At 35.3% G+C, this 19642-nt stretch overlaps 1 protein-coding gene across 2 annotated transcripts in view; it reads right to left on the reverse strand.

The window, feature by feature from the left end:
* Window positions 1-3205: 3205 nt before the first annotated feature.
* DHX36 (DEAH-box helicase 36) overlaps window positions 3206-19642 on the reverse strand; it is a gene marked incomplete at its 5' end in the record, with an annotated part of 49905 nt that continues 33468 nt past the window's right edge. For both annotated transcript variants that reach the window (XM_079705056.1, XM_079705055.1), the window contains 10 exons: window positions 3206-3833; window positions 4235-4387; window positions 5051-5171; window positions 8279-8369; window positions 8462-8561; window positions 10747-10830; window positions 11768-11854; window positions 12003-12176; window positions 16739-16837; window positions 17839-17956. In XM_079705056.1, coding sequence (XP_079561182.1) covers window positions 3648-3833; window positions 4235-4387; window positions 5051-5171; window positions 8279-8369; window positions 8462-8561; window positions 10747-10830; window positions 11768-11854; window positions 12003-12176; window positions 16739-16837; window positions 17839-17956 — 1213 coding nt within the window. In that variant the 3' untranslated portion in view covers window positions 3206-3647. The remainder of the gene's footprint in view (window positions 3834-4234; window positions 4388-5050; window positions 5172-8278; window positions 8370-8461; window positions 8562-10746; window positions 10831-11767; window positions 11855-12002; window positions 12177-16738; window positions 16838-17838; window positions 17957-19642) is intronic.

A 19642-nucleotide genomic window follows, 5' to 3' on the forward strand; every position in this document is an offset into this window, starting at 1 on the left:
CTGGAACCACACTATATGGAGGGTGGGTGTGTAAAACATGGTATACCCACTCTGTAAGTCAGGTTGGCAATTTCTTATATGACACAACAATCCTAATCATAGGTATTTACCCAAGAGAAATGAAAACATCTATCTACACATAGACCTGTACACACATATTCATAGCAGCTTTATTTATAATAGCAAAAAAACAAAATAACTAAGAAGTCCATCAACAGGTACAACCATACAATGCAATACTAAATAATAAAAAACGAACTAACTTCTGATATACACAGCAACATAAATATCTCAAAAGCATTAAGTGAAAGAAGCTGGACACAAAAGACTACATATGGTGCCATTTATTTGAAATTCTAGAAAAGGCAAAACTAGTGACCAAATGGTTGCCAGTGGGAGCAGGGGATTGACTGTAAGGGGAAAAAGGGAGATCCTTAGGTGACAGGAATGTTCTATATCAAGATTGTGGTGATAGCAATTACATGACTTTATACATTTGACAAAATTCACAGAATTATACTTGGGTAACTATTATATATAAAATAATATCTTAAAGCTTATTAAAAAAGAGTTTGTAACAGCAGTAACATTTTTTTATATGTTGCACTTCCAGATACTCTATAATGACTATGTACTTTTAAAATCAGAATAAAAATGCCATGTAAAAACAATTAGCATATTATAAATATGAGATTATACTACATGATCACAGTTACTTAAAAATATACACAAACTCAGAGCTAAAAGAGGGGAAGGAAAATTACCATTTACTTTGGGTAATGGAGTACTAAAATAAATTCTTGCTTTAGCTCTTATGATTTCTAACTTGTAGGGTGGACCTTGTTTTAAAAATGAAGAAGTGAAAATCACCTGCAATATTGGTATAAATGTATCTAGAGCTTTTGCCCAAGTTAATGAATTAGGAAATGTGTCGCATGGACTCACTTTTCGAAGACACTTCGTAAAGATTATCCAGTGGTTTATTTCGTTTTGTTTTTCTGTAAGTTTCTGTTTCAGTGTCATTTTTTTTTAAGAGTTATCCTTGGTATCACTCAGAATGGTGAGGCAAATAGTTTTCTTCGTAATTTAGTATCTTATTCTTTAAAACTACCAAATAGCAGATAGTTTTGAGCCCTGGAATACATTTTTCACTAAATAACACCTTATTCTGTAAACAAAAGAAAAACATAAATAGCACCTTCAGGCAAAATTTCCATCTTGACTGGCTATAGAGAAGACATAAATTGGAGGTGGTGATAACTCCTTTGATCTCTCTGAATAGCTCATCTATTAAACAGTTCTGCAGGAACATTTTCCCCATTTATGGAGATTAAGTATTTGTCTATGAACATGCAGCCAATTAACTAGTAATCTGTTTTTACAGATTTTTTTTTTTTTTGTGGTACGTGGGCCTCTCACTGCCGTGGTCTCTCCCATTGCAGAGCACAGGCTCCGGACGCGCAGGCTCAGTGGCCATGGCTCACGGGCCCAGCCGCTCCGCGGCATGTGGGATCCTCCCGGACCGGGGCACGAACCCGTATCCCCTGCATCGGCAGGCGGACTCTCAACCACTGCGCCACCAGGGAAGCCCTTTACAGATTTTTTAAATGCTTTCTGCCAAGACCGTTTTGGCCAACTGACTGAATTTAAACTGGATAGTAAAAGCAAGCCAAAAAAAAAAAAAAAAGGCACAAACATAAAAACAAACGTTCTTATAGAATAGGACCTAATGATCACCTTCAGTTTACGGGCAAAACTAATATGCCACAAAATGACCCAGTACAAGAATTCAGTGAGAGGCAGATCACTTTTGGGATACTAGCCAAGAGAATTGACTTAGAACACACAAATACATTCAGAACCCTAGAAGGCAATGATAGGTTGACATACATTCCCAGAAATGGAAGCAGTACCTGAACCAGTGCTGTTAAGATCATCATAGAATTATCAATCAATCTCAGTCATCATACGATACTCCTTTCCTTTGGCTTCTTTGGAAGGCACAATAAAATCTGTAGTTTTTAGGGTGCAGCAGGATGTTCTTCCTATGCCTCTTTTTGCAGTATTTCCAGTACTACAACTTTTCTCAGACATAGGGTCAAACTGTTAGATCACAAAGTAAGTGATAGAAGCCTCAGCAAACATTAAACAATGGATAGTATGTGTTTCAGTTAATACCTTCTGCCAAGTTATACAAAAGACCCTACTAAAAGTGGCTAGAACAAAGAAGGGTTTATTACGTCAGAATAAGTCCATGTGCAGGGCAGTTGCAGAGTCCGGATAATTCAACAGCTCACTAGCATTATCAAGGACTCTGGTGATTTCCACCTGCCCGCTGAGCTAACCTTGTGATCCTAAGAGGGTTGCAGCAGTTCCAAGTGCCAGAGTCAGACAAAACAATGTCCAAAGGAGGAACACAGAATTTCCTTCTTTAAGTCTAAAAGTGAGGAAAATCTTCTCAGATGCCCCCTTGCAGATCTCTTCTCAGCTGCCATTAGCCAGGACAGGTTCATATATTCATGCCTCATCAGTTACTTATAAGGAGAAAAAGACCATGCATGACTGGCTTAGAACAATCCAATTAATCCTTGGGGAAGAGGGTCCAACATCCCTGGGAACAAGGCTGCACAGAGGAGGGGACACATGAACAAGCAAGCAGGAAGGGAGGGACAAAATGGCTGTTGGATAGCAACCAACAGTATTTGTCAAAATCTGACAGGGCTGAAAACATACAGTACATGTCACAATAGCTTCCACTGGCTGAGAGGGTAAAACAGCACTCAGAGCATGGGGAAGAAAAGTCTAACATAATGGATTGTTATTTAAAAAATGTTTCAAATAATAACTATAACTTAGTACACAATACATGCCAGACACTAGTCTATGCACTTTATATACGATAACATATTTAATCCTCATAATTGTTACCTGTATTTTACAGATAAGGAAAAGGAAACCGAGAGAAGCCAAGTAATTTGCCTAAGATATATGGTAAGTGATGGAGCTAAAATTTGAACTTAGATAGGCTCTAGACCCATGCTCTCAACTGCTACATTACACTGCACAGGGTGATGTAAAAGTGGTACAAATATATTCTAAGATAAAAAACCATCAGATAAACCAAGGGATAGGTGGAGATGCAGAAAGCAACCCAAAAAGCTAGCTGAGATTTACACACTGTACATTTTATTAAATACTGGGCTTTATTACAAAAAATTAATTTACTTCTGATAGAAGTTTCATTAGAAGAAATGTGGATGTGTTCAAATTCTTATTTGATACTGCTTTTTGGCTAACCATTCTATTTTTACTGATTCTATACTCAGTCATTGTGGGCAGAGAGATTAATATTTCATAACAGAACAAAGGAATTTCTCAAGTGGTACAACATTCAAAATATATAAGAGGAATACTCTCAAAATGTGGACATGACCACTACAGAGTAACTGTTTTTTATGGTATATTTATAATAGCTACAGATGACATTGTTAACTCATGCACATTAAGTCTGTATTTACTACCTACTGCAGGTTTCTACCTTACACATGAAAATTATTCATGTCCTGGGGTTTGACATCTAGTCAAAAGTTAAACCATGATGGAAAATGGCTATCAAACTGGCTTTTCAGGGCACCACAGAAAAGCCGTCAGCTGTAATATCCATCCTGAAATCGTGGTGGCAAGTTCCTGGGAGTTGCTTTTTCCTGTGTTTTGAGCAAGTCTATAATAGCTGAGAGTACTGCACAGTCTCTGGATTTAGTGTCCTTCCAGTCTACAGGATGGGGACTTTCAATCTTCTCTTGCAGAAGGGTATCTAGTTCCTTTCTTAATTCCTGAAGTTGGAAAAATTATACATGTTCAACAAAGGCAGATGTACTATCAAACAATGTAATAAGTAAAAGTGACTTCAGCTGGTACAAGAAATTTAATAAGCTATTATACAAAAAGACTGAAATATCTAATGAGCAACTAACTAAAGTGTGGTTATGAGTAGCCAACTTAAGTAAAAAAATACAAACTTTCATCACACTGAGCCATTTAGAATGGTTGGTCTGTAACTATCTCAGAAAACAATTCAGAAAAACTATGAATCAATTTCTCAACACAATTTCCTCTGTTGAAATAAAGCAAGAAATATTTAACGTAACATGTATAACACCTGGAAGAACAAAACCACAAGACCACATACTAACTTGTATGCAGAATCAAAGACAAATCATGTAAAGTCAGTCACCTTAACAAGATGGGCAATTCTTGCTGGAGACTGAAAGATAATCCATTCATCTACAGCAATAGTTTCCTGATCATTATCCTTCTGAATGGAAATATCACCTCCAAAGAACAAGAGACAGTATGGAGAAACTTCTGTGCAGTCATACAAGTATATCTATAATGAGAATTAAGGCAAATTAATACATTAAGGAGTCTGAAAGGATTATCGCCACATTAATTCAATAATATCACTAGTATCAATCTATTAGTGCTTTCCTTCTAAAACAGGTATTATCCTTTTAGTGTAATTACAGAGACTAAATTTGAAGAAATACCATTTAAACAAGCTATTCTTACTTCAGAGAACAAAGGAGTTTTATATTTTTGTTTCAATTCAATCAATAGCACTGTTCTGTAAACAAAATATTTCCTAAGTGATAAAACCAAAACACTAATGTAGCTAAAGTTCTTTTTATTTATGTATCAACAGAATTCCCACTTAATATTCTGACCAATACTTGTATACTGACAGGCCAACAAAATTCTCTGAGAAGTGTAAACTCTTATATACCATAAAATGCCAGTATGTCTTGAAAGCAGGCTCTGAAAGAAAATTATGCAAATCAAATAACCATCCCAATTAATTAAAATACAAAGATACATCATGACAGATCTGCACATTAAAAGTTTAGGTTATTTGCTTAAAGAAGGTATTAAGTCATGTCATAAAAAAATTTTTTTAAAGAAAATAAATTTTGTTTATAATTATGAAAACTATACAATTTTAAAACTACAAGACTGTTATTCAGACCCATGGTTATTTTATGTATTCACTTACACTACTTGTTCTCATCTTCAGGTGATAGATAAGCCAGTTGTAGTGAAACTCTGTTTGCTCCACATTAACGGATTTGGGATGAATAGCAACTAGTCCATCAGTTTTTGTGTAAACTTTCACCCTTTAAAAAAGTTAAAATGTAGTTTAAAAACAAAACAAAACAAAACTCTAGAGGATTCCAAACTAATCCCAGAATCAAAACAAACTCCACAGATGAGTTCAATTTATTTTTGCAATATAAATTTCCAAATTTTTATTTTAATAAGACATGGAAAAATAATTGGCTAAATAAGAATACTCTAAATCATACAAAATCCTTTTCTTTTTTTTTTTTTTTTTTTTTTTTTTGCGGTAGGCGGGCCTCTCACTGTTGTGGCCTCTCCCCTTGCGGAGCACAGGCTCCGGAGCACAGGCTCAGTGGCCATGGCTCACGGGCCCAGCCGCTCCGCGGCATGTGGGATCTTCCCAGACCGGGGCACGAACCCGTGTCCCCTGCATCGGCAGGCGGACTCTCAACCACTGCGCCACCAGGGAAGCCCCCAAAATCCTTTTCTTATAGGTATAATTACTCAACATATTAGAAAGATGACAAAATATTCCCTAGTTATGTTAGTATATATACTATACCAGTAAAGTACAAAAAATGAAATACCTGATAATATTCTAAGTGAATCAGACCAAGAGAATAGTCTACATTTTACTGTAAATCATGATACTGATAAACAGCTGTCAATTTACAGAATAACTCTGTGAAATGATCTAAAATTAAAAATGAAGTATTTTGGGGCTTCCCTGGTGGCGTAGTGGTTGAGAGTCCGCCTGCCAATGCAGGGGACGCGGGTTCTTGCCCCGGTCCAGGAAGATCCCACATGTCGCGGAGCGGCTGGGCCCGTGAGCCATGGCCGCTGAGCCTGCGCATCTGGAGCCTGCATGTCCGGAGCCTGTGCTCCGCAATGGAAGAGGCCACAACAGTGAGAGGCCCACGTACCACAAAAAAAAATGAAAAAAGAAATTTGTTTAAAAGGGAGTTAGTTAAAACTGGTTTTTAAAAACCTATTCTAGGGCTTCCCTGGTGGCGCAGTGGTTGAGAGTCCACCTGCTGATGCAGGGGACACGGGTTCGTGCCCCAGTCCGGGAAGATCCCACATGCCGCGGAGCGGCTGGGCCCGTGAGCCATGGCCGCTGAGCCTGCGCATCTGGAGCCTGCGCGTCCGGAGCCTGTGCTCCGCAACGGGAGAGGCCACAACAGTAAGAGGGCCGCGTACCGCAAAAAAACCCACAAAAAAACCCCACAAAACCTATTCTAAAATATGTTTTAAATGGTCTCACATTCACTGAACTGCCCCCCCTTCAAAACAGGAATACTTGGAATAAATGTACACAGTTCTAGTTCAATCTCTCCATTTTTACGGGTCCTTCCTTCGATGGTCACAAAAATTTCACCTCAATTTGTAGGAGTCTTTAATTAATATTATTCAACAGGGAGATGTCTGATAGTTTATACAGTCAGTGGTAATTACAGAATAAAGCTGATAATCCATTAATCCTTCCTCTTTGTTTTTAAGAGCATCTTTTTCATGGTTCTAAGAATCCATATGTCTACCAAGATCTGAATCACAGTCATGAGCCATTATTCAGAATAAAATCAGCAACTGTTTTTCCTCACCGCACAGTCAATTTAACCAATGCCATCCTGCAACCCTACATCACCAGAACAGCAGGGTTTGGCAAACTTTTTCTATACAGGACCAGAGAGAAAATATTTTATGCTTTGTGGACCTTTTGTCACAACTACTCAACTCTGCTAGTGCAGCTGGAAAGCAGGCACAAACAACATGTGAACAAACAGGCACAGCTGTGTTCCAACAAAAACTTAAACTCTTAGCCAGTATGCCAAAATGGGCTGACCCCTGCACTAGACCAAAACAAAGCATAAACCCAAAGAGAACTACCTTTCTTTCATAAAGCCTTCCCAGGATGGCAGAGGGATATATAAAATGTTTGTATTTCGAGGAGTCTCTCTGTTAAGCTACCTGTAAGTTTAGGGATAGATATGGAGAAGTACTGATGTCAAAAAAGTACTCAGATCACTTAAAATGTGGATAATCCAACTTCAGTGATTAAAATTCATGTTACCCATAATCTTCCATGTGAGAATAGGGTTTCTCAACATCAGCATTCTTGACATATTGAATTTTCTGTTGTGCATTATGAAATGCCTAGTAGCATCCCTGACCTCTACGTACTAGATGCTAGTAGTACAGACTCCTCCACTTATAACAACCACAGATGTCTGCAGACATTGTCGAATGTCCCCAGGGAGGCAAAATCACCCAGGTTGAGAACCACTGCACTGCTGCACTCTAGGCTATCTCTGAGGTCTATATTTTTTCATGCTTACAGAACATCCAACTTTTTCATCTAACATCAGTTCAAATATTTTATGTCAATATACAGTGATGTTTTATACGCCTAACAGAAATGCCATATAATATGGTCTTATAAAACCATAATTTCCCCACTGCTACTAGACATCTATGTTGTTTACAATATACCTGTCAAAAAACATTTGGAATTACTTCCTTAGAACATATTAAATTAAAATATTCACTTATGAATCCACGGGGCCAGTGACTATTTTAATGACTGCTGATACATAACTCTAATCTAAACTGTCTTCCAAAAGGGTGGCACCAATTCACATACCACTAGCCATTTGTGACTTTCAGTTTCTCTTTTTCCTCACTGGAATGAATTCTTTTACTGGGCAAAAATATGCCTTATTTGTTGTCTCCAATTACTACTAAGGCTGACTCTATTTGTACATACATTTAAAGTTATACTTTATTTCTCAAAATAGTAAAATCACATTTTTATTCAAAGAGCTCAAGTAGAATTACTTGTTTTAAAAGAGAGGAAAAAAAATCCTGAAACAAAATTTACTCTAAACAAGGTATAGCTGGCTTACTGTTCTCAAATTTACATTGATTATATTTCACTAACATTCTTTGGGAAAAATGGGTGATGAAGGAGCAGACTCCAGGGATGTGCTATGAGGGAAAGTGATGCCCACGGTAAACAGTCTGCCTTCTCTTCAATGACCAACAGTAACAAGGATATGGCCCTATTATGAGTAAGAACAAATGTACAATGTAAGCCCTGTTGCAGTAGAGGATTTCGAAAGTTTGAGAGAACTACAAATAATTCATAATAATCTTCAATGCTTACATTTTTCTTTTTTTACCCAAATTTAGTCGGATTTTAGCAACTTTGGGATATAAACCAGCACAGATGACAGCTTTAATTATCTTCTCATTATCTATTGGGGGTGGGAAGGTAGAGAAAAAAAAGTAAAATACGGATACAACTGACAACAACAGCAAGTTATTTACGCTGTATTTTCTGCTTTACCTGAATTTATATTAGATTTTGGATCTTTAGGATTTCTACTGCTTACAAATCCAGCTCCAAGAAGATGCTCAGCAAACTGCCCTTTCATGTTATGCAGCATCTAGGGAGCAATGGTAACAAACAGAACTAGAATACCTTTCACACAAATTGACAGGGGTTATAAAGCATGTACTCATAAATAAATTTAGCTTTGAGCTTTCCCTGCTTTATGAAACACTTTTGCAAAAATGTGATGTTTTGGAGCAGGGGTTGGTAAACTACAAAATTTATAAAAACCTGTTTTTGTCAATAAAGTTTTATTGGAACAAAACAACACCTATTCATCTACACACTATCTTTGGTTGCTTTTGCATTATAGTGGCAGAGGTGAGCAGTTGCAACAGAAACTGTATGGATTGTAAGCCAAAAATATTTATTGTCCAATCTTAAGGCTTGCCTGCTGTAGGGAATAACAACTGATGTTTAAGGATTACTTCAGTTTACAAAAAGGCTCATAATTTTCAAAATTGCTCTCTACCCCATATTTTAAAAAAAAAAAACAAAACAGGAAAGCATAGAGAAAATAACCAACGTCCATATATGTACCACTGAAAATTAACTACTGTTACATCCTGGCACAAAAGCTTAAGGCCTGTTTCTTGTGTTTATTTATAAGAAAAATCACTCTTTGGGTAAAAATGATACATGACTCATTATAAAAAGCATTCAAGCAGTATAGCAAAGTACAAAAGAAGACTACCCTAATCTCAATACTGTCAGAAATATCATTAACTAAGTAAATAATATTGCAGACACTATGCACTTATATGGACAGAAGAATTAGACAAAAATGCTATCCCTAACCATGGGATAACGTAAATACAGAAGCTGTTTTTATAAAAGCATTCAAATTAATTTTAGTTCAATTTAAGGAAGTTAAAAAGAAATGAAACTGAACTAGATGGATCTTACATTTTTATAATCGTAAGAGATATTTAATAAAGGATCCTTGTGAGCTTAAAGTAAGAGATTATGAGAAATAAAATTGTCACGTTTAAGTACATATTCCTTTTATGAATTATGTGACTTTAGTTTCCCCACCTACATTCTCTTATAACTGATTCTCTAGGTCATCTCCTGGCTTCTATCACCATTATTTTATATTGTTCAGGATAATAACTTTTATTCTGTATCCATAATTCCCAATACTGTTTTGCATTTTTCCATATTTAATTTCAGTATCTACCACCAGCTGACTTAGCATGTACTCTCCATTCCTGAATTCTTTCTGATTCACTTCTTAATAGGCAGCATTTCATTGTCAGTAAATATTTCAAGATCAACTCATGAGCACAGTATCTCAAGTGCTTTCTTGAATGCCTGTCATTTTTCTTTATACTTGAATTAGTATCTTGACTGGATATAATATTTTCAAAAAACACTTGGTTGGAGTCAACCATCTTTTCATACTGTACTTCACTTCATTTTTTCCACTTAAGGGAAATGTTCTTACAATATATCTCTAAATACATATTCAATTACTCTTAAATTTTCTATGTAGAGACACCTATTACCTTTTTTTCCATTGGCTGTAGTATCTTTCAGTCATTACCCTTCTTTTCATTCTGTTAATGTTTGGGCACTTTTGATTAAATATGCTAGATTCTGGGTTCTTTTACTCCCGTAGATTTGTTAAATCTATGCCACAAAGATGGAGTGTACATGTAATGGGGGAAGGTGAGGATATTTCTACTCCTACTGGCTTGAGATCACTTCTCCAGTTCAGTGCAGAGTCTGAAGTCTGATGTGCATCTGCCCTATTAATTGTTCACTTTCTTCTATTTCACAAATGCCTCCTGTCCAGTGTTTTCTCACTACACTAAGTCAGTTGAAGATAAAAATACCTACCCAAAAGTTAAAGAAAAGATACTTGCTCTATCTGAGATTTTAAAACAGATTTTAGGAGTATTAGTGAAAATTTTCAGGATGAATTATCAAAATGGCAACTAAAGTGTGGGTGCAGGAACAGTAATCGAACCTCTCTGTGTTTTCCTGCTGAACTCTGGACTCATTTTTTTCCTTAGACATCAGTTTTTTGTTTATTATGCTATACACCCTTTTTGTTTTGTTGCAGTTGATTTAATAAAGATTCCTTTTATGATTCTGTATAATGATTCAACTTCATAAGACAAACTCACACAAAAGTTAAGCAAAAACTTAACTTTTTGCTATAGATTTGACTACACAAAATACATATAAGTCCCTAACCTAACATATGAGAATCACTTCAAAACATTCACCATTACCTGCAGTGTGTTTGAAGACAGAAAATATTCCCAGCAATAGTCTTTTTCACATCTGAAACCACGTTGTCTAGCTTCTTCCCAGCCCTATGAAGAAAAGTATTGATATTGTTTCCCAAAGCAAAGACTGCTTACCAGTTTGTCTTTATTTTGGTAATAATTTTACTTTCTACTGATATTTCATTTTCTTTTAAAAAATTCAAAGAATTTCCAAATTAACAAACTAAAAAAACATAAACTCCCCATGATCCTAGTCGTTAAGAGATAACCAAAACTGAATTTGCAGACCTTTCTTTACACAAAAAAGAGCAAGTTATATAGTAACATACTGTGCATTTTACATAAAATAGCACCATTCTGTACATGATTGTATTAATCAAAATGAGCACTTTGCTGAACAAATTTCAATGCTATTATATATTTTCAACTTCAAAAATATATTGTTTTACTTTGCTTTAAGCTAGAGAAGGAGGGAAGATGGGAAAAAATACTGAATGAGCTCAAAAGAAAAAAAATATAAACTTTCCCATAATACGTAGTACAAAACTGAGACTAGAACTACAGTAAAAAGATGCTGTCTCTATACACCAAATTACATTTAAATGTTGTAAAGATGGATGATAAATATTTATCCTCGGATAAGCCTGTCTATAAGAGATAAAGCCTCTTTATCCTGAATAGTGTACATGACTATCATGCTCTATCAAAAATGTTAAATCTGAATACAGGTATAGTTTATTAATGAACAAAAAGGGACCTTCTGTCATAAATGTCAGTAAGACAAAGATACAAAAGAATAATAGCAAATAAAACTTTAAAATAAATTGTTCACTTGTTCTATTGTTATCAAAACACAAATACAGACTTTTTTCCAAAAGGGTAAATGTAATGAGCTATCACAAAATTGAAAAATGATGTACAATTTTTCTCCCAAATGTTCACCTAATTTTAGGCATTCTCACTTAGCAGTTTATTCCTGACAACTATAATACAGATTTTAAAAATTTAAATATATTCCTTTTACCTCAAATGCATTCACAACTGTCAGGTGATCACTTTTAGTATCCTTTGCCAATTCCTTTCTTCTTGCATCTGCGACCTTTTCTTTTCCCTTAAAACAGATGAAGGCAACTTAAATTGCTCTGATGGTATATAACAGAGAATGGCATTCTAATAAAAAGCCAATGAAAAATCTATCTAAGCAAACAACTACCCTGTGTATCTAAAAATACCTGGCCTTTTACTTGTATCTTTCTTACCAATGGAATCACAAAGGGATCTTTGAAGCTAAGACTAGCAGCAATGGTGAGCACCGGGTCAAGGCAACAGAACAGAGCTCCAAAAAGAATCATTTTTCCAATGTGTGGCTCAACTGGTAATCGTGCTAAGTGGACTCCAAGAGGTGTCAATTCTTCTTGTTTATCCAAAGCGTTCTGTAAAGTAAGAGTTTATGTTAAAAACACATTGTAAGCACCACATTTTAGTTTGCTTAAGAAAAAATAATAGGCCACTCTTAAGTCCAAATGCTCTCATATTGTTCAGCTTTAGTTCTCTTCATCAAAACATAAGTTTGCAACATAAGTTTTGAGGTCAGCAAAGGTTAGAAACTTATTTAAACAGAAACAACTTGGCTTTACTATAAATGATGGAAGAGAAATGAGAGAAATAACACACCAGTAAGTCTTCAAAGAAAATCACCCAGTAAAGTATAAGAGTTGTAGGAGAAATAAAACAAAAAATGAGACACTATTACATATTTGGAATATAAATGCATAGCCCCTAGATTCTAGTACTTTAGGAGACATGAGACAGGAGAGCAAGAGATAAAATATTTATCTAGAACCCCCACAACAGGGTGACTTCTGCTCTGATTACCTAGGTAATTTGATCCAACCATCCTACTGAGCACAGATGGAAAAGCTGCTTGAAGACTGAGGAGTTACAAAAGAATTACAAAAATTACAAAAATCACACATCCAGGATTAGGGGAGGGACAGAAGTCCAAGGAAGTGAACCCAACATTGGGGCATCTTTTCCCAGAAGAAGCAACATAAATCCTCTCTGGAAGAAATTACCATCACCCCAAGCTCCAAGTTTTTATCTACAAAGACCTCTGTAAATACAATGTCTAGTATACATTCAAAATAACAAGATTTGAACAACAACAAAAATAATAAAAAATATAACTCAATTGCACTCCCCTCACTGGCAACCAACCACTAGTTTGTTATAGGGGTGGGAGAGTGGGAGGTACAAACTATTGGGTGTAGAACAGACTACGAGGATGTATTGTACAACATGGGGAATATAGCCAATATTTTGTAATAACTGTAAATGGAGTGTAACCTTTAAAAACTGTATAAAAATTTAAATTAAAAAACAACAAAAATAACTCAAATGTCTCATCAGACAAAGGTCTCTACTAAACATTTATGGAGAAAATAACCTCAATCTTATAAAAACTCTTTCAGAGAATAGGAAAAAAAAAAAAAAAACTCTCCACTTGTTTTCTGAGCCTAGCATAATCTTGGTACCAACTTGACAAGGGACATCTGGAGAAAGGGAAACTAAATAATCTTACACATGAGAAACTCAAAATAAAATAATGGCATACTGAATCCCAGCAAGATAGGTTTGTTTCTGGAATGAAAGTTGGTTTAACAATTGAAAAATCAATGTAATTCAATATATTACAAATTTAACATAAAAAACAGCATAATTGTATAATCTCATTAGAGGCAGAAAAGGTATTTGATAAAATCCATTATCCATGCATGATAAAAATCTCTTAGTAAACTAAGAATAGAATCTTCCTTAATTTGATAGTTTCTACCAAAAATCTTCAAAAAACATGCTCAACGAATTTTTGACAGCTTTTCCTTTGAGAATAAGAATGTAAGAATGCACACTATCATAACACTTCTGCTCAACATTGTACTAAGGATCCTGGACGACAGCTGGAAAGGAATAAATAAAATTGCAATTATTTATAGATGTGACTGTGTACTCAAAAATCTACTTATAGTTATCAGAGTAAGTGGGTTTCACAGCGTTGATGAATACAAGGTCAACATTCAAAACCAATTTGATTTCTGTATATCAGACTCACAAGAAAATGAAAAATTTTGAAGTTTGAATATAATCCAAAAATACCACAAACCAGATATAAATCTTTTAAAAAGTTCTATAATACACAGAAAACGCTGAAACACCAAGAGATTAAATAACTAAATCAATGGGACAGATCATGTTCTTGTTTGGTAAGACTCAATACTGTAATTAAGGCAGTGTGACACCAGCTCAAGATAGAAATATACACCAATAGAATAAAGGAGAGCCTACAAACAGACAAATAAATCCATAGACACCTGATCTATGACTATGGCTGCAAAACAAAGAGGAAAAGGATGAACTTTTCTATAAATGGTTTCAGTCAACTGCTCTACATATCTAAAAAACTTTGATTCCTACCTCACCTATACACACAAATCCACTGCAGATGGATTATACAGGTAAGTGTGAAAAAGAAAACAAAGTTAAAACAATATACCCTCATGACTCCAGGGTAGAGAAAAACTAAAGGACAAAAAGCAGTAACATTAAAGAAAAAGACTGATAAATCTGACCACATTAAAATTAGGAATTTCAGTTTAGCAAACCACTGTTAAAAAGTGAAAAGGTAAAAATACAGACATGTGCAATACACAGCTGACAAAAGGCTCAGATCAAGAGTACACAAAAAGTATATAATGACCTCCTACAACGTAACAGAAAAACAGGCATCAATAATTTATAAATGAGACTAAACAAATGGGCAATAAGCATAAAAAGCTGCCTACAATTCAACAGTAGTCATGGTAATGCAAACTAAAGCCACAAAACTACTACATACCTATCAACATGCTTAGAATAAAAGACTACAGGTTGGTGATGCTACAGAGCTGAGAATGCTCACCTACCACTGACACTGGTAGGAGTGTAAGTAGTTTGACAACTTTGGGAAATGGTTGGGCATTACCTACCAAAGTTAATCATACACATACGTTATGGCTCAGTGAATTCACTCAAGTGTACAGCCATGAGAAATACTTAAACACGTGCACCAAGAAACAATAAATATTGAAGAACAGTCATACCAGCACTATATGTAACTGCCTCAAATTGGAAATAACAAAAATGCCTTTCAGTAGTCATATAATAAAATATGGTAAAGAAATGAAAATGAATGAACTATAGCTGAAAGCAATAATGCACATGAATCTCACAATGTTTCAGTGAAAGAATCCAGAACCCTGTTCCCCCTGCAAAAAAAAAAAAAAAAAACAAAACACCCACATCCCGTGTGAGTTCATGTAAAGTTCACAAAAGACCAAGTTAAACTGAGCTCTTTATAGAGATGTATACTGGTATGGTAAAACCATAAAGAAAAACAAGCAAGAGATTACCATTAAAGTCATGATAGAGGTTATTTTTGAGCCTGAGTAGAGTAATTGGGCGAGGGTAGGAAGTTGGTTTTTAGGATACTGGAAATGTTCTTGACTTCTTGACATGAATAAAAATAAGAGTGCTCACTTTGTGATAAACCATTAAGCTGGACATTTTTGTTTTGCTCTTTTACCCTGGATGGGCATGCTGTATTGCACAATAAGTTTTTTTTCAAAATGTAGGCTTCAGACCCTACTGTTGGCAAGGATTTTCCAAGCCTTTTCACAATTTCGTTGCCTACAAATGGCTAAGTAAAGACTGGTTCTTAAATTCAGTTGGGAGAGAGGAAGTCATCCCACCCTGGCTTCAGACTCCAGCCGTCCTCTGGTTGTCTGTCTCTACCACAAATAATACGTTGATTCTCTCATCTCCCCATAGCTCTCTACTGCTGTTCTATTCGATAAAAGTCTGGAGGGGAAGAGAGGTCAGGAGTAAAACTGCACTGCTTCCTAAAATACCAGTAGCCCCACTAAATCTAATCCAAATTCCAACAAAGATGGTCAGATAAGTTACAGTGCTTTTCATTTAAACAACTTAATACTCACATTAAGAGCTTATTTTTACACAGACCAAATTCTCAAATTTATCTACATGGATGGGCACAAATAAAACTGAAATACGTAAAATACATCTTCAGCATCCTCTAACCCAGTACTAATCAACAGAACTTGCAGCATTGACAGAAATGTCTATTTCTGCACTGATTATGTGGTAGCCACTAGCCATATGTGCCTACTGAACATCTAAAATGTGTAAGTGTAACCAAGATATTGAATTTGTAATTTAATTCAAAATTTAAATTTAAACAATCACCTGTGGCTAGTGGCTACTGTGCTGGACAGCACAGCTCTATTCTTTCTCTCCACTTTGGGTATTAACTCACTCACTAATTCTCTCCAGTCCTGTGCCGCTTCTCAACATGGTCTCATGCAGGGATGGCTACCAACTAAGTGGTCACTTGACGAAGACACTGAAAACACCTCAAAACACTGACTTCATAAAAGAAACTAAGGAAAAAAGCTGTAAGAATAAAATGATAGGTAGGGGGATAGAATATTTTGGAGAAAAGCCACCTGCTAGTATTCCTTCAAAAATAGAAGAGTTGCCTTTATAAAATGTTCATACTGTTATTAAGTTACCTGGATTTGACAAAAGCTCTAAAAACATTACGGAAATCAGAAAGAGTAGAATAAAGCAACCAAATTCATTTCTAGAATACAAATGAAGAGGACCAGTAATTGAAAGATTTCAAAATTTTATGTAATTTAAAATCAGGCCTATAATGAAAAAACTTGTGTGGAAAGAGCCCAGTATAAGAAAACTCACAAAGGTATCATTTTATAACTTTCTAATTTATATTTCATACTCCAAGCTGAATAGCCAAAGAGTGAATCAATCTGGCACTGCACATTCATTGGCCTACCTTGCCATAATGAAAGTAAATTTTATAATTAGCTGGCTTACTTACTTAAACACTCTAAGTTAGAATTTTAAAAAAAATCAAACTTACCAGTTCCATCAGGTGTTTTATGGAAAGTAACACTGCTTCACTCGATGGTGGATCCATTAGCCTACTCAGAAAGTAAGCAATTCCACCCAGCCTTAAAATCTGGGGAGAGACAAATATAATTAAACATATATCATATATTGACATAACAGTTTAATCCTGCCTGTGTCACTGACTCAAAATAAAGCATCAAACCTATACACGATTTTCAAGTTAGTTATTTTACCAGAATAAGTAAAAATTATATTTGTGATTCTATAAAAACATGTTTAAAGGCCAACATACTACTTTCTAACACCCACCAACTCTATTAATGAGAAAAGTAGCTGGTTAAAATCTCAACAAACGAGGTGACTACCAATTACCTACAAAATAAGGCGGCTAATTTTGTCAAAATACATTAAGATGCTGAAAAAATGGTAAGTAGTCTATAATGAGGGATCTTAAGACATAATAACAGTAGCTAACAATTACTGAACACTTACTATGTGCCAGACACTGTTCTAAGAATTTTATATGAAGTTAATTTAAATAACTTGCCCAATATAACAGAACCAGCTTGCCACAGGATGATTTGGGATTCAAACCCAGGTAGTCTGGCTCCAGAGCAGTATGTAATTAAAAACTGTTTAGTCAATATCTGATCAAAGCTTTAAAAAATATAATTTACAGTTGACCTTTTTTGAACTGCATGGGTCCACTTACACACAGATTTTTTTTCAATAAATATAGTACTTGCATTTTTATTTTACAGATTTTTAAATTAACTAAGCATGGGGAAAGGTTTGTGTTCAATTAGAGGTCACAATATGTAGAATCAAAAGAACTAGGGTTTGAGTCCTGATTCTACCCAAACTGTTTCAACTAACCACCCCTGGGTGAGTCATTTATCAATTCCTTTGTTTTTGAGGCAGAAAAGGCAGCAAGTGGATTTTCGGCAACCCTAATCCCCACGCTGTTCAAGGATCAACCGTACTAACACAGAGAGGAAAACAAATGCATGGTAAAAATTCTTTCTGGCAGATTAGTATACTACTTTCCTCTATAAAAGATGCTGAAAAATAGAACCCTATTTACTTTCTTAACTCTCCCAGCTAATTTACCTTTATTTGTAAACAAAGTTCTTCCAAAGGCGTTCTCAAAATTTCTGGCAGTTGATAGTCATCTAGAAGGCTTGCTCTAAGACCATTATACAGATGATAGCAATGACCAGGTTGAACTCTTAAAAAAAAAGGGGCGGGGGGTGTATTATCAGTGACTTTTTAGAACTCCAGAGAAAAGACAAGGCAGGGGAAGTAGTCAATATTTCTTTCAAGCCACACCATAACTAATTTACTTATTATTTCATTTTTATTAATCACATATTCCTTCTCCCCACCTGTTTTGAATAAGCTTAAATCCATTAACCCTAAGTCCTAGTTCTAAAAGATACAGGATTGCCTCCCCCAACCAATAATTTGGTTCCCTGTTTCTATCTTACAGATTCCAGACTTCTATTCACAATAACAGCAGTATACGTAGGTTAATCTCTTTGGCCTTGTGAGCATTTTATGTAACAAATCCCAGTATTATGTTAACCTGTCTATATTATTTTAAAAGCTTTTAGGTATGTGCTATTTATTGAGTTTTCAGAGGGATGTTGGAAATGGTTATTGTTTGCATCTAGTGACCTGAATGATACTATTCTTTGTACAATGTTAAGGACAGATATGAAGAGGTTAATGAATTCATTTATCTTCAAGCAGAATAAAGTATTTCTGTAGGTGCTTGCTATTAAAGGAGGGGGAGACCCTTTTCCTATAGGAATAAATTAATTCTAAAAATCTCAGCTATTTCTGTCATGAGTCTACAAAGACCCATTATCTAGTATATTACATGTCTGCAGAAACTAAAAGTAAGAGGGTCTCCACTGAGGACCAGGTATTTAATATAGTTTGCTCTGGCCTTCAACATAATTATCAATCTAATTAGCTTTGCTAAAGGAATTTATATCTAGAGAGCCCACAAGGGACTATTTTCCATTTGAATTAAACACTGTGTGTGTATATATACATATATACGTATAACTGAATCAGTTTGCTGTACACCAGAAAATAACACACCACTGTAAACCAACTATACTTCAATTAGGAAAAAAACCCACTGTAATTCCACAGTTAACCTTCACCAGGATAGTGGGGATGAAGAATCAGATAAAATGTAATACTTCATTTACTCTATTTCCATAATTGTTTTCATGGATCAAATCTAAGGCCCAGTGTACCTAGTGTGTTTACTATTCATTTATAAAAGTGTGCCAAAACCCATTCACCACAGTGAATACTTTTTGAATCAGTATCCAGTAATGACAGGTCTGCACGGGAAAACTCCAATCCTGCTAGGTCCCCAATCAAGGTATGCCCTGGTTAACTGATTAGAAGGTACACTTCGTGAATTAAGCCATGACTATGCTCAACAGCACCAACTGCATAATCTAATAAATTACCTGGAAGTCAAGTTATACTGGGATAATCAGCAAAGATCATAGCAAGTGAGTCAGAGCTTTAAAGATATAGTACCAACTTAAAGGACTGATAAAATGGTCTGTAAAATTTTCTTTCAACTCTCCTTTCCTTACTTAAGGCAGTATTTGAAGATTAATAGGAATCTTTTTATTCTACGTGTAAGAGGCAAAATAAAAACTCTCTTCTAAAACTCCAGACATGATTCTACTACTCATATGAGTAAGGGTGTAAAAATACTGTGAAGTATGCATTACAGCAAATAATAAGTGCAATTATTTGTGTTAAAGGCAAATCTTTTCTCCTACCATTAAAACAGAGATATTTCTCTTTCTTCTGCTATCACCACATCAGTGGGGAAAAGGTATTTTCCCTGTGTTTTCATTGGTAACTGAGACTGAAAAAC

The sequence above is a fragment of the Hyperoodon ampullatus genome, assembly GCF_949752795.1.
Source record: "Hyperoodon ampullatus genome assembly, chromosome: 5".
In the NCBI taxonomy this organism is placed as follows: domain Eukaryota; kingdom Metazoa; phylum Chordata; class Mammalia; order Artiodactyla; family Ziphiidae; genus Hyperoodon; species Hyperoodon ampullatus.